This window comes from Ctenopharyngodon idella, chromosome 9, assembly GCF_019924925.1.
Source record: "Ctenopharyngodon idella isolate HZGC_01 chromosome 9, HZGC01, whole genome shotgun sequence".
NCBI classification, from domain to species: Eukaryota; Metazoa; Chordata; class Actinopteri; order Cypriniformes; family Xenocyprididae; genus Ctenopharyngodon; species Ctenopharyngodon idella.
The window spans coordinates 31,242,571-31,259,012 of record NC_067228.1 but is presented as its reverse complement, the minus strand read 5'-3'; the positions used below and the strand labels follow the sequence as shown (position 1 = coordinate 31,259,012).

The following is a 16,442-nucleotide window of genomic DNA, read 5'->3' as shown; positions in this document are numbered from 1 at the left end:
ACTCAACCCATTCCAAGCGGGATTCAAACCGTCGTTTCCAAGCATGGGAGTTGAGCACGTTAACAAGGACGCTAAAGACTGCAGCTTCTAACATATCTCTTGAGGTTTACCTGCACAACTCTTCCTAGCTGGCCTCCATTACACTCACCCCCTAAAAACCTCACTCCCATCCGAGTCACGGCACCAATGTAACCAGCCCTACTCGACCCACTCTGAGCGGGATTCGAATTGCCATTTCCAGCATGGGAGGTAGGCACGCTAACAAGGATGCTAAAGACTGCAGCCTCTAGCATGCCTCTTGAGGTTTACCCATGCAGCTCTTACTAGCTGGTCTCCATTACACTTACCCCCTAAAAACTTCACTGCCATCCGGGTCACGGCACCAATGTAACCAGCCCTACTCAACCCATTCCGAGCGGGATTCAAACCGTCGTTTCCAAGCATGGGAGTTGGGCATGTAAACAAGGACACTAAAGACTGAAGCTTCTAACATATCTCTTGAGGTTTACCTGCACAACTCTTCCTAGCTGGCCTCCATTACACTCACCCCCTAAAAACCTCACTCCCATCTGAGTCACGGCACCAATGTAACCAGCCCTACTCGACCCACTCTGAGTGGGATTTGAATTGCCGTTTCCAGCATGGGAAGTGGGCACACTAACAAGGACGCTAAAGACTGCAGCCTCTAGCATGCCTCTTGAGGTTTACCCATGCAGCTCTTACTAGCTGGTCTCCGTTACACTTACCCCCTAAAAACCTCACTCCCATCCGGGTCACGGCACCAATGTAACCAGCCCTACTCGACCCACTCCAAGCCGGATTCGAATTGCCGTTTCCGGCATGGGAGGCGGGCACGCTAACAAGGACGCTAAAGACCGCAGGCCGGCACCAATGTAACCCCTCCAGTTCTACTCACACCACTTCGAGGAGGATTCAAACCAGAGTTTCCGGCATGGGATGCTAAAGGAGCCTCTAGTGTCAATCACTAGAGCACCTCTTGATGCACAGCTCTGTGTTGGGGAGGGGGGGGGCAAAGATAGACACAATAACACCCATAATGCTCATGTCTGCTCTGCAGTTGGTTTATTCTGAGATGTTAATCGACACATTAATATTAAGCTCACCTGGGCACAGTGGACAGGTATGTTACAAGTCTTCTCAGGTCCTCTTGTTTTATTCGGTCATGATTACTCCTAGCGGGAAAGGTCAGGATGGGGCCACCTCTCTTATCACGACCTCCTGCAAACGACCCAGAGAGAACATGAAGCCTTTCACACATGACACTCACAACAGAGCATGTCTAGTGAGCTTCCAAGAAAAACAGCATTTCTGGGCATCACAGCTGTTTTAAGCTGTAGATGTAATGTACGTTTATGGAGCGCCTAAAGGTACGGAGCCTGGGAAGTTACCTGTAGGAGAAAAATGCAAGACCCGCAAATCCGTGGCCATGGTTTTGCAATTCGTCCGCTCAGTTTATAAACTGTACTCACAGATTCTTGTTCCCTCAGTTTAACAAATCACATTTTGGCCGACTGTTCTGTTCTTGTGTAGGTAAACTAGAGATTTCTAAAATGAGGGATGGGTCACAAATCCGTGAGTACAGTTGGAATGAACTGCGAAAGCGTGGGCACAGTTTATGATTTGGTGGGTATGGATAGAAAAAACAAAGGTACGGTTTACAAATCTGAGTGCATGGATTGGAAATGATTCATTAATTCATGGGCGTGATTTGTTAAACTGAGGGAGCAGTTTAAGAATCTGTGATTATGATTTATAAACTGGACAAATATAGAGGACGAATTGCAAAACTGTGGCCACGGATTAGCGGGCATTTTTTTGTCCTACAGGTGACTTCTTAGGCTTTGTAAAAAGGAACATGGTGATGGTAAAAAAAAAAAAAAAAAGAAGAAAAATTATATTTCAATGCTTTTGCGTTCACTCACGAAAATGTGTTTTCATAAAAACTCAGCATTCACTCGCAGAACTTTTGTGTTCCCTGAGAAACTTTGAAGCGAAGGCAAAGTTTCTTGAGGGAACACAATACTTTTGTGAGAGAACCAAACGCATTTTTCCTCAAATCTCTTATTTTTTCACATCACCATGTCCCCTTAGGGGCTCCGTATATATATAAGAGTTTTATGTTATGTTTTTTTTTACTATTTAGTGTTTATTGCATTATTTTAGTGTTGTCAAATTTATTTGTATAGCACTTTTCACAATACACTAGGGCTGTAACTAACGATTATTTTAATGATCGATTAATCTATTGCTTATTTTTTTATGATTAATCTAATTATTTTCTGATCAGTCGATTGATCCTTCAGTTAACATACCAATAAATAATAACCGTAACCTCTGCCATTAATCTTTCAATGTTATATTCAATATTTTTCTCATAAAATACACATTTTAAAAAATACCAACATAAAAAAATAAAGTGTCAAGAATTAAAAGGCATCTATCAGTAATACAAATGTCCATGATGGCTGCATCATACTCACTGTTGGGAATGAAATGATTTCTCCATTACTGTGAGTAAACTTTATGCTTCCATTTGTCCACTTATCGGCAGACTCAAGCGCGTGGACTCGAGTACATCAGAAAGTAAACGGGTATCTATATACTGTATCCAGTGTAGACAGCGATAGTGATTATAATGGGCTCTATTTGCTTTTGACGCAATGTGACGCTTATATCAAGTGTAGGCAAATTGCTCAAAAAGTTGTCCCGTGTATCATCACCTTAAGTGTTTTGAAAATATTATCCATATAAAACCGTAATTTACAGACAAAGCATTATGTTTAGCATTATGCACTTGTTTACAGTTTGCGATTTGCTGCTGTCAGATATAATACAGCTGACAGCTTCATCTGTCAACAAAAGTTTCTTTGCAAACTCTCCATTACACTGTGCTCATTTACAAAACAACCTGCAGTCAAACATATAATCCTCCGACACGATCCCTGACGCCATTAAAAATAACCCATGCACTGGGATCCTTCTGAAGTTTCTACAGAAATGAGCAAATGAGCTGTTCAAACTGGACACATCAAAGTGAACATCCCTTTATGCTTCCATTTGTCCACTGGTCGGCAGACTCAAGCGTGTGGACTCGAGTACGTCAGAAAGTGAATAGGCATCTGTATATGGTATCCAGTGTAGACAACGACAGTGATTATAATGAGTTCTATTTGCTTTTGATGCAATGTGACGCTTATATCCAGTGTAGGCAAATTAAGCAACTGAATACCAGTGGGCGGGGCCTATAGTGCGATGATGTAAAACTATTCGTCAATGTCTTGCTCTGGAGGCAGGCATATGCAAATGTATTTGCCCATGTGACGTCACAAATCCCACAATATCCAAACGAGTTGTTTTTGAAGCTTGATAAAATAAATTTGTTAATAATGAGGAGGACGTTTTAAGCTATGACACTTGGAGGATATTTTAATGCTACAAAGACCTCTTGTATGTCAATAGATCATGATTTTGATCTGTCATGACCCCTTTAATGTTTGCATGCTCTGTATTCCATTATTCTGCATTCTGTTCCCATCATTTGGTTTAGTCAAAAAAAAAAAAAATTCCCTTGGCCACCTCAACAAGTTCCCCACCAGCTTGTACACCACCAACATCAGAGCCAAATAATGAAATCCCAATGTCAAACGTCATTAATTCTCAAAACATGAGAGTGAGTAGATGACAACAGAATGAAAATGAGAATAAATCACACTCAAAACATCTCACAGTTCTCACTCACCTGATACAAATGCTATTTTTTCTCTCAGCACAGGAAGGACATCAGACGCTTTAATGCCTTCACATCTGAAAGACCCTGTGAATGAAAATGGAGAAACAGCAAGATTATTTTCATTTACAATCTCATTATCACTTATTACATTCCAACATAATACACAGTCTTAAACAGGAAATACACATATTGAGTGCTTCAAAATTGGATGGCTGCATCCTTCCTTCACTAGTCCTTCTGAGGCTCCTATGTCCTCCTCGGCTATGTCATAATTTTTGAAAAATATATTATATTAACTCTCTATTAATGCAATACATTGAATAACAGCCATTTGTGGTCTCCCACTACAACAAAACAGAAATGAATTAGAATGTGTGCAAAGGATTGTGGGTGATTAAAATACTCCAAGGGTGCATTCCACTTCATTTTTTAGACACACACTCACAAACTTCCCTAAGCATATCTCCTCGGAAGAATCCCGCCTTCCAAGGATCCTTCAGATTGAGATGGCGTATGTATCATTATGATATATGATTTTGAACTTTATTTATGAGTTTCAAGACAATATTACAAAGAAGAAAAACAAAGCAAAATAAAAGACACATTCAACTTAAATATTAATACAAATAGATAAAAAATAAGGAAACAAATAAATAAAAGTGTGGCTTAACAAAAGTGCACATCTATGTATATGATTTTGGACGCTGATTGGTCAATACAGTGTTCCAGCTGGACTAAGATACAAATATAGTAACAGCTATGACATGAGACACTTGTTCATTAGCTACTGTGAATCACTTCACAGAGAGTGCAATATTAACAATATTATGCAATATTAATACTTAATATTAAGTAAGTTTACATTAAAAAAACTACATCTTCTAACACAAAGATGACACTTCATACATTTGCTTAAATTCAAAGTTTGTAGTTTTTCAATTTTAAAATACTTTTTCCCTATCCCACTTTTATTCTCATATTTCTCTCTAAACAGTTTTTGGTTGGTCTCAAGACTCATTATACCTGACTAAGTGGATCCAAGCCTGAACAAGTTTGAGGACCCTTGATCTACTGGATTATCACCACAGACAGAAAGATTCAAGGTGCAGACAGCTGATAGTGTTGACACAACCATATTTTACACATCGGACATTAAATGCAGTAGTTACTTTGTTTTTTTTTTAAAATATATAAATAATTATGTCTGCTTGTCCTATTTTCTTCATCTTTTAATTCATCAAGTACCAAGTTATGGACCTTTTTAGTGATCATCTCTGATTAATTTCAAAGTGGAAATGTTGCATTTTCAAAACTAATGGCAGGTAAAATTAAAGAACATTGTTAAAGTTGAAATTGAAGACATGTCTCGTGTCTCAACAATCAGTGGTCTTTTCCCCCCTAAGGGTTTTAGGAGAAATGCCTAAGACATTTAAGCTGACACTTAAGATCAAGATGTCATAAAGATAACTGAGAACTCCATTAGATCGTCTGAGCTATGAAAACGCAACCCCTAAGCAATAAAATGTTCCACTGGGTCTACAGTAAACTCCTCCACACACACATCTTCCTTCATGTTCACATCTATCTCCTTGTCTCTGCTTATCATGACCAACCGTCTCTCTCTCTCTCTCTCTCTCTCTCTCTCTCTCTCTCAGTTTGGACTTTTCAATCTGACTATCATAAAGCAGCAGAATCCTCAGAGAGAGATGATAAGAGCCATCATAAACACTCAGGATACAGGATGAAGCCATCTAAAGAGAGGTGTCTCCTCAGTACTACACTCTTCCCTGAGGACTCTCTCTTCACTGGAGTGGATCAATGCTGCTGATTCCTCACATTAAAGGCATACAGGCGACCCTGCTAATGAACGACTACATTACAGAGGTTCAGAGAGGAAGATGATAATGAAAGAGCTTCAGTAGTCTGCCTGATTATGCATCAGATTCAAGGCAGATGTATTTCAGCAGATGATTAGAAACATCTAACATGGATAAATTTGCCTAACCAAAGATTTGGTACTAGGATTTGCTAGTTAGCAGCAGATGGTGATATAATTAATTATAATTAATTGGTGATTTACATTCGCATTCACATTCGCAGTAGGCTCACTGGAAAACGTACCTGTAACTATATTTTTGTGAAACATACTTATACATACATTTCACTGCAGTTCCCAGCTGAAATGAACACTAGTGGCAGTAAAACACCCACAACTTTTATTCCTTTTCAAAAATTATGATTACAGGGGCGGATTATTGATACATAAAGATATATTTAATAACGACATATTTTCGCACAGTTCCTTATGACCTTAAGACACTTTTACCATAGTGCATGATTCGTAAACTAATACATTTTGATGTTTGCTTCCATAACGGAGGCCAGCTAGTAAGAGCTGTGCAAGTAAACCTCACTCCCCTGGCTTCTAGAGGCTATGGTCTTTACAGCGGCCACCTCCCATGCCTGAAACACTGGTTCAAATCTTGCTTAGAGCAGAGTGAGTAGGATGGTGCTGTGACCCGGATGGGAGTGAGGTTTAGGGGGTGACTGTAACAAAGGCCAGCTTGTAAAGAGCTGTGCAGGTATACCTCACTCCTCTAGCCTTAAGAGGCATGTTAAAGGCTACGGACTTTACTTTCCTTGTGAGCATGCCCACCTCCCATGTTGGAGACGGCGGTTCGACTCCCATTTGGAGCGGGTCGATTAGGGCTGGTTACATTGGCGCCTTGACCCGGATAGATTTAAGGGGGTGAGTGTAACGGAGGCCAGCTAGTAAGAGTTGTGCGAGTAAACCTCAAGAGGTGCACTAGAGGCTGTGGTCTTTAGCATCCTTGTTAGCGTACCCAACTCCTATGTCGGAGACGCCGGTTCGACTCCCCGCTCTGAAAGGGTCGAGCAGAGCTGGTTACATTGGTGCCATGACCCAGATGGGAGTGAAGTTTATGGGAGTGAGTGTAACAGAGGCCAGCTAGTAAGAACTGAGGGGTTACACTTCACATAACCAGATTCATATGTATGGCTTTTGATTTTATTTCATTTTTTAAACTGCTGCGATATGTACAACAACCAACATAATAATAATACACTATATTGCCAAAAGTATTGGGACACCCCTCCAAATCACTGAATTCAGGTGTTCCAATCACTTCCATGGCCACAGGTGTATAAAATCAAGCACCTAGGCATGCAGACTGCTTCTACAAACATTTGTGAAAGAATAGGTTGCTCTCAGGAGCTCAGTGAATTCAACCGTGGTACCGTGATAGGTTGCCACCTGTGCAATAAGTCAAGTCAATTTCCTCACTACTAAATATTCCACGGTCAACTGTTAGTGGTATCAAAACAAAGTGGAAGCAATTGGGAACAACAGAAACTCAGCCACGAAGTGGTAGGCCACGTAAAATCACAGAGCGGGGTCAGCGCATGCTGAGGCGCACAGTGCGCAGAAGTTGCCAACTTTATGCAGAATCAATAGCTACAGACCTCCAAACTTCATGTGGCCTTCAGATTAGCTCAAGAACAGTACGTAGAGAGCTTCATGGAATGGGTTTCCATGGCCGAGCAGCTGCATCCAAGCCTTACATCACCAAGTGCAATGCAAAGCGTCTGATGCAGTGGTGTAAAGCACGCCGCCACTGGATTCTAGAGCAGTGGAGACGTGTTCTCTGGAGTGATGAATCACGCTTCTCTGTCTGGCAATCCGATGGACGAGTCTGGGTTTGGCAGTTGCCAGGAGAATGGTACTTGCCTGACTGCATTGTGCCAAGTGTAAAGTTTGGTGGAGGGGGGATTATGGTGTGGGGTTGTTTTTCAGGGGTTGGGCTTGGCCTCTTAGTTCCAGCGAAAGGAACTCTTAATGCTTCAGCATACCAAGACATTTTGGACAATTTCATGCTCCCAACTTTGTGGGAACAGTTTGGGGATGGCCTGTTCCAACATGACTGCGCACCAGTGCTCAAAGCAAGGTCCATAAAGACATGGATGAGTGAGTTTGGTGTGGAGGAACTTGACTGGCCTGCACAGAGTCCTGACCTCAACCCGATAGAACTCCTTTGGGATGAATTAGAGCAGAGACTGCGAGCCAGGCCTTCTCGTCCAACATCAGTGTCTGACCTCACAAATGCGCTTCTAGAAGAATGGTCAAAAATTCCCATAAACACACTCCAAAACCTTGTGGAAAGCCTTTCCAGAAGAGTTGAAGCTGTTATAGCTGCAAACGGTGGGCCAACTCCATATTAAACCGTACGGATTAAGAATAGGATGTCATTAAAGTTCATGTGCACGTAAAGGCAGGCGTCCCAAAACTTTTGGCAATATAGTGTATGTTGCTGCATTCATTTGTTTCTGAAAAAATGTAACTGGACACTTCGCTTTGAAAGTCCCACCAATAATATTATTTTGTTGCTATTTCCAAACCATTCTACTTGAAGCCTCTAAGTTTTAAATGTGTATATTGCTAAAACCTTATGTGTCTCAGAATTTAGGAATAGAGTTACCAGACAATGACTAAAAGCCACAAAACTCTAATTGTCTTCAGTAGGCTGTTTTACGATCTCTTTTTTGGCTCATTATTTGACCAAATGACTACATTTAAAACATTTTCACAAGAAAAAAAGGATTAACCATTCTTTAATTAACAATTTAAACATAGGGTAGGTCATTTTTGGATAGGCTAGAAATAGCAAGCTAGCTTTGAAAGCATAAGATCCGACCCTCTCTTCCTTCAGATCATCTCCAAAAACACTCCTCCTCCAAAACACATGGACGCGTACAGCAGGGAACAAAAAAAAAGTGTCACGAGAGATGGCATTAAATGACCTCATGTCTCAACGTACATAACATTACAATAATAATGAACGTAAACAACTTAAAGAGCACTGACCTGTACCACCTGACTGCTGCAGATTTATTTCGGTGTTGATAGTGTTGCCATCGAAACACATAAATTCAAGTCACAAACTGCTCCGAGTATAACGTCACGGGTTTCCATCTCTTCCAAATTACGGTAGTTATGGCATGAACGCAGCATAAGTTTGTTGTTTTGGTTCAGGAGGAACTGTAAAACGTGGCTGTTGCTTTGGTTGCTGTGTTTGTGACTAGTGTCTGTCTAACTCTGCATACCATGAAACGTGCTGAGATGTATGATATAGCGAGGGTATGTAAAAACATACGTTGACAGACAGGTAGGACATCTTATTGTATCCCTCAGAACATTTCATGGTCCTACGCCTTCCACAGACATATAAATACATTTAGACCACTTTACGTAGTAATTGCTATCGGGACGTGAAGAGACTTTCAACCAGCATAACAAAAAATGTTTTTGAAGCAAATCACCTACCCTGCCTTTAATGCTATCATGTGACAGCGATATACAGTAGATGCTACAGTTTGAAACGTTTACCTTGCTGCATACTTCTTCATACACTATACCTTAACACTACTTTTGTAAATGGATCCTAACTGCTAAAAATGCTTGCTAAATCAGGTGGGAATCAATAGGAAAGAAATCTGTACTCTCTGTAGGCCTACCTCTAAAGTGGTGTTAGAGAGGTGGAATGAAAGAATAAATGAGAAAATGAGGAGAAACACAGGAGGCACAGAGTGAGGAATGGACTGAGAGATGAGGAGCAGTGATGGGGAAGAAATGAGGGATTGGATTACAAAAAGACTAAAGCTCAGACAGAGAGCTCAAGCTGCTCTATCTCCAGCCCCATTAACATGAGAGACCGCATCAGATCAAAGAGCGGCCCGTCTGTCTGCGCTCAGCTCATTTAAACACCTGCATTAGTGCTCAAACTTCCTGTCCTCCTTGAGGGCGACTTGAGAATTTATAAAGGGCAAAGGGGAAGTGCACTTCCCTGTACTTCTCGCTTTCTCTCTCTAGATATACAGAGCAAGACATTGATATTTCATCCATCAAGCCTTGTTTTAGCAGTGCCTCATTAGTATGAATGTTTTGATGAACATCAATAACCTCTTTTGGTTGTGTTTCTTCCCACTTGCTCTTTCACATTTCTCACCTCATTATAATAAAGCTGTATTCATTTACTATTCTATAAAATGCTGCAGGTCCCGCACAAGTTAAGCTATATCGACAACATTTCTGTGGCAAAATGTCCATTATCACACAAAAAATAAATTTGACTCATCCAAAAAGCAAAAATCATCTTTACAAAGCACTTACACTGTCTAGTGGGCTCAGTGCAACAGAGGATTTTAAAAGCAGAAACATTATGCTCGTGCATCGTGTTTTTGGATAAATTATTTAGTAAAAATATGCTAAGTTTTAACTTTGGCTATACTTTTCAAATACTTTTATTTTTCAAATAGCATGCGTTTGCCTTTATGTGGTTATTGACAATATACCACAAATGCAGTCAATTAAGCTTAACATATTAGGCCTATTAAAGGTTTTAATTATACCATTAGAAGGTCTGATTAATTTTAGTGAATTATTTTCCCTTATGTACCTACATGACACTTTAAGTGTTCTTTATTACTTAAGCATTATTTAACTTAAAGGGTCAGTTCATCCAAAAATGAAAATTCTGTCATTAATTACTCACCCTCATGTTGCTTTAAAGGCCTTCGTTCATCTTCGGAACACAAATTAAGATATTTTTGATGAAATCTGTGAGCAATCTGGCCTCTGATAAACTGCAAAACAACAACCACTTTCAAGGCCCAGAAAGGCAGAAAAGACATTGTTTGTTAAAATAGTCCATTTGACTACAGTGGTTCAACCTTAATGTTATGATGCAACGAGAATACTTCAACAAAAAAAAAACAACAACAATGACTTTATTCAACAATTTCTTCTCTTCCATGTCAATCTCATATGCAGTTGATGTAGTAAACACAGTACAGCACTTCCGTGTTCTACGTCAGAACGCTGGCTTAGTATCGGCCAGCTCCTGCTTCAGCATGACACGCATTTATCGTGGTGCTCAAGTTAACTACTACGTCAACTGTGTAGGAGACTGACATGGAAGAGAAGAAATTGTTGAAAATGTTTTTTTTTTTTTTTTTGCGCACAAAAAGTATTCTCATTGCTTCATAACGTTAAGGTTGAACGATGTCTTTATTACCTTTCTGGGCCTTAAAAGTGGTTGTTGTGTTGCAGTCTATCGGGGGCCAGAAGGCTCACAAATTTCATCAAAAATATCTTAATTTGTGTTCTGAAGATGAATGAAGGTTTTTACGGGTTTGGAGCAACATGAGGGTGAGTAATTAATGACAGAATTTTCAAACATTAAGTATGTTTTCAAGATTATGTCAAAAGAAAGGCTAAAAAACAACACTCTTTTTGCAAAATCAGCACTGTGGTTGCTTTCAGAATCACATCATTACCACATGGCACAAGTTGTTTGGCCTTTGCTGATCCTGCAGCCAATGAGATTGCTTGCTCAACATTTAAATAGTCTAGTTCAGTGTTTGCTGTAAGCTAGTCCTCCAGTGCACTGTCAGAGTTCCTCTGAACCCCTCCACCTCCCCCAGCTCCACCTGGCTAGATCTGCCACAGGATTTATTTATGTCTATTTATGCAGCAGCAGCATATCTTACATGCTCACAGCAGTGTGTCTGTGTATCTAGCAGTAACAAGTCCATACTTGCTCTGCAAGAGCAGCAGCAATAATCAACAACAGCAGCAGCGTAGCAGATCTAGTCCGCCAAGACCAAATTCACGAATATTACCATATTCAATAACATGCTAAAACTATTCTGAGAGTTGTCATCATTGAAATGTATAATCTGTTTCACTCCATCAGTGACAAGGAGCTGTGAATAAGTGTTTCAATGCATTTCTCATCCCAGTCACTTTACTTGATAATTTAACATCACTTGATATGTGACACAAGTCTTTTCAGTAATTCTTCACAGGCATTTAATGCCTCTTCATTTCCTTTTTACTTTCCACTTCGATACACTGATGAGTGAACTGAAAGTATAATTAAAATTAGTTGAAAGTGTGCTCAGAGAAGTTTAATAGAGGAGCCTACTACGTGTAATAGCTTAACCCTGTAAAGAGGTCAAAGATTTCATTAGATAAAAAGTGAAGGAAGGAAAGGCTACATAGCGGTGAATGTGACATCACTGGGTTTTGTGTCTTGAATAGGGCCTCATTTTCATCTATTTACAGGCAGCATAGTTTTATCCTTTGTTAAGAGACAGCTGGTGAGTGCTGAATGAATGCTAGTAGGTTGCAGCAAGCATTTACTGTCATTAGTGTTTTCAGCATCTTGAATGTGTATTGGGAGGGAAAAGTATAAGACAAAAACTTAGTTCCTCTAGTTTCTTTATGGTTGTCTACAGAACTGAAGGCCACGCAATCATTCAAATGAGCGCTCTTTGTGACAAAATAAACTACAATTTGCAGAGGACTCTATGCTCAACATTAACTTAGTGAGAATAATAGATAAGTATTGGCGGGAAGATATGGGATGTTGTGCGCACAGCTTGTCTGCTTTGGACCTTGTCTATGTATATTTGTGCATCAGCAGCATCTATGAATTATTTTCTTGCCGTAGCAAATCTCCATAAATCTCAACAGCAGCATAAGCTGATATAGTCCACCATGACCAAACCAACTCTGAGAGTTGTCCTCACTGGAATCTAGTTATCTGTTACTATAATGAGCCACAAAATGACAGCAAACTTCTCATTAACACTCACGTAAAACAGTAGCAATGCAGCAATTTGCCTGAACCCCCACCTCCTGTTGTCAAGGACACCGTAACCCCCAGCAACACATCCACAAAGGAAACCAGGTCAAGCCCATCCCACTGAAGGAAACTCTGGCCTGCATTCTCCAGCATGACTCTGGTACAGCTGAAACATTTATTACACGACAGAACAGAATTCCAACACACATTCAAACGCTGATATCTTCAAAAAGCAATCTCAGCACATTGCCTATAGTGATGTAGTAAAGAAACCATATGCTGATTGGATGTTTGTTTCTCTCCTCGGAAAGAAAAGGAAAACTGAGGTTCAGGTAATCCACAACACAGAATCCAGAAACTGGATTGAACAAAACACAAATCCCATTTAAACGGATCTCCATATTAGCTCAGTAAATCAAGCTGTTGTGGACACACGGGGTCCCTGTACTGTACTTGATGTCTGAAATATGCCTGCATGGCTCAATACACATCTATTAGGTCAACGGCACACATGTTTGCTAATGCTCTGTAACAGAACAGATCATAGATCAAGATGTCTCATGGCATAAATCTTTAAGACATTACAAACAAATAGAGAGTCTGTAAGACCATTCCTATGAGTGTGCAAACAAAAAAAAAAAAAAAAGGGGCCACTGACATGACAATATTTCTGTCCCCAAAGTACCTTTCTGAGGTCCCAAACATTTCACTTGACTAATTTCACTAATCTTTCTTGCTTTCCATTGTGAAAATTCCATTTCTTGCTTGTAGTTCATTTAAAATCTTATAGATTTAAAAAAATATAATAAAATACTATGGAAGTTAATTGTGCCCCAGAACTGTTCAGTTTCCCACATTCTTCAAAATATCTTCCTTTGTGTTCAACAGAACAAAGAAATTTATACAGGTTTGGAACAACCTGAGGGTGAGTAAATGATGACAGAATTTTCATTTTTGGGTGAACTATCCCTTTAAAGTAACACGGGTATGATGTCATTGATTAGAAATTGCTTATTTCTCTGGATTTAAACATTCTTGGAAACATTTGGGATAATGTAAGTAAGTCAACAAAATACATACCATTGTTCAAGTGGTTTTAGGATATTTTAATCACATATTGTTCCTTTAAAGTATATTATGTTTATGTAGTAAGTGCTTTTTAAAAGACTTTTGCTAAGAGTCAAAAGAGAGTTCCTGGCTCTTGTACTGAAGGAAAATGACATTTTCTGAAGAAATTGTGAGTGGTGCTTGCCCTTGGAAAACTCACCACCACAATGATGAGTGTTTTTGGCATATGTCCATGCATTGAAGTATTGCAGCTATAATGTGAGATCATTGTTAGTGCATTGCTGTGCATGTTAGTGTGTTCTGGGATGTTGCTATGGCATTGCAATATGGTTGTTTCCGATGGTTGCTTATTGGCACGTCAAAAGAGCCCACCACCAAATCTCTATTATATTCTGGTCTCGATATGTCCCAGGTACCCATTTTCAATGTAAGTCTATCAGATTTCCTGTATTATTTTCCATGTGGCAAAAACTGTTAATTTAGTTTGATAATTTAGAGAAATAACAGTACACCTCTTCTTAATAAGTCATATGATCTGAGGTATCATTCATGACTTACCATAAGTTTAAAGGGGACCTATAATGCCCCTTTCACAAGATGTAATATAAGTCTCTGGTGTCCCCAGAATGTGTGTGTGAAGTTTCAGCTAAAAATACCCCACAGATCATTTATTATAGCTTGTCAAATTTGCCCCTATTTGGGTGTGAGCAAAAACACGCCATTTTTGTGTGTGTCCCTTTAAATGCAAATGAGCTGCCGCTAGGGCTGCTCGATTATGGCAAAAATCATAATCACGATTATTTTGGTCAATATTGAAATCACGATTATTTAACACGATTATTTGTGGGTGATATGATCCAAGTCTTATTTCACGATATGAGTCATTTTAAATGTCAGTGAAATTTCACAATTATCAATACTTCAGCAAAAAGTAATACTAGGTTAATGTAAGTAAAAAGTCCTCAAAACAGCTACAGAAGACAATAAACAGTCAACAATTAAATAAGAACAAAGAAACTAATTACAAAACAAGGCAGACAAAAAATACAACAGAACAAAAATACAAATGAAATAAACAGTGCTTTAGGTTTTTCAGATAGATGTACTACCAGTGGTATTCAGATAAGTAATACCCAACAGAAATTGAATAAAGTAATCACATGTAAAATAACTGCTGTATACATTAAATATTGACTAATTCTTATCTAAAACTAAAAAAGTTATTCATTCAAGAACAGTGAGTGATTTTATCTTTGTCTTTTCTTGTTAGATTAACAATGACTTCAGCAATCATTAATGTTGGCTGCTGTCCCTTTAAGAGCTGCACAGACCCAATATAAGACTACTGTTATGCTGCCTTCACAAGGTCTCGGAATTATGCTAAATACGAGTTTCCTAGGTAAACATTGCACATGAACACCCTTTCATTTCGCAACATGAATGTGATGAGCTCGTAATCACGACTTCAGAAGTGGTAATTATCAAATGGCAGCAATACACACGCGCACTTTCTCAGTGTACACTTAAGACATAACCGACTGCATTTGCGAGGATACTTACCAAAACGGCATTTCGATATATTTGTGTTGGCGACTGTTTAAGCGCGTATCTGAAGCCCTTTGCTTATGCGCGTTCCGCACTGTCTCGGAGCGCGCGCACAGGTGGCCGCCTAGGAAACAGTGTCCGTTTCGCGGCTTAATGCGCTTTTAATAGCACGGTTTATGTTTAATATCAAGCACGTCCCGAAATTTAGCAACAGTTGACTGCATTTTACGGCCCTCTCCTATTCGGCTGATTTGGATGTTAAGTTTGGATTAGGGAGGAATAAAAGTGCACCACTGTGAAGGAAAGAAAGGGTGTTGAACGGAATGCAGCTGTACAGTAATCGTTTTACCTCGATTATCTTGTTTTCATAATCGTTGGAAGCCAAAATCGAAATTGAAATCGAAAATAAGATTAATTGAACAGCCCTAGCTTCCACTCCCAGCCCGCTTTCCAAAAGAGGGCGGAGCTTTAACAGCTCGCGCTTCGGTTGCTCAGCAACAACAAAACTGGAGAATCTCATGCAGCAATGTCGAGTCGACACTGATGGAGAGACTCAGAAATATTATGTACAACTTTTAGAATGCAACTGGACATTTCTGAATGGTTAGTGGATAAATTTATGTAGTTGCAGTGGAGTTGATTCAACTCATGGACTAGCATGTGCCGTCATGTTAACCTTTCGTGCAAATCCAGCGTTGAATTGACCCTCGTTTGTGAAGCAGTTAGGTTAGGGTTAGTGATGTCTCTAAGCCGGGAAGAAGCTCGTTGTAGTCCCTACCAGCCGTCTGTTGTAGTCCTTAAAAAGCAAATTCTTTAAAAGAAAATATCTCCCTTTGCATTGAACTTTGAGCGTCGTAACTTGCAGACGTTGTTTATGCTCTAACAACAACATTACACACTAACTAAAGTTAAAAAAGTGAAATCATAATTAACCACCCCTTTAATGCTTAGCGGTTAGCTTAAATCCCCAACCCTGAGCAATAGTATTCATAACGCTTGCATTAGCAAACACCACTAATTAAAAGCATGATTACCCTCAAAAGAAATCAGGCAAAAATTACCCTCAAGCCTACACAACACACACACACACACACACACACACACACACACCATGGACTGAGAGCTTGGCACTTCAGCAATGACTCCTGCTATCTAACAATCCACTAGACAATGAAAATAAACACGCACACACACCATACACACACACACATGCATACTCTGAATGCTTGGAGCTGTACCATATGTATGTCAGCAACAGTTATCACACCATCTCACATTCAACCTTCATCCTTTCATTACAAACATTGCTTCATGTTTCTCTCTTTACAGTTTTCTAACCAAAACCTTACGACATTCCCTCACCCGTCACATGCAAAAACACAGAAAAATCTATGAAGTATTGATGTAAAATG

At 39.6% G+C, this 16,442-nt stretch overlaps 1 protein-coding gene across 4 annotated transcripts in view; it reads right to left on the bottom strand.

The window, feature by feature from the left end:
* Window positions 1–16,442, bottom strand: part of kalrna (kalirin RhoGEF kinase a) — a 252,578-nt gene that overhangs the window by 151,766 nt on the left and 84,370 nt on the right. For 3 of the 4 annotated variants that reach the window (XM_051905418.1, XM_051905419.1, XM_051905420.1), the window contains exons 2-3: window positions 3,761–3,835; window positions 1,125–1,239 (exon numbers count right to left, since the gene is read on the bottom strand). In XM_051905418.1, the coding sequence (XP_051761378.1) occupies window positions 1,125–1,239; window positions 3,761–3,835 (190 nt within the window). The remainder of the gene's footprint in view (window positions 1–1,124; window positions 1,240–3,760; window positions 3,836–16,442) is intronic. The other variant, XM_051905422.1, reaches the window with a different exon arrangement.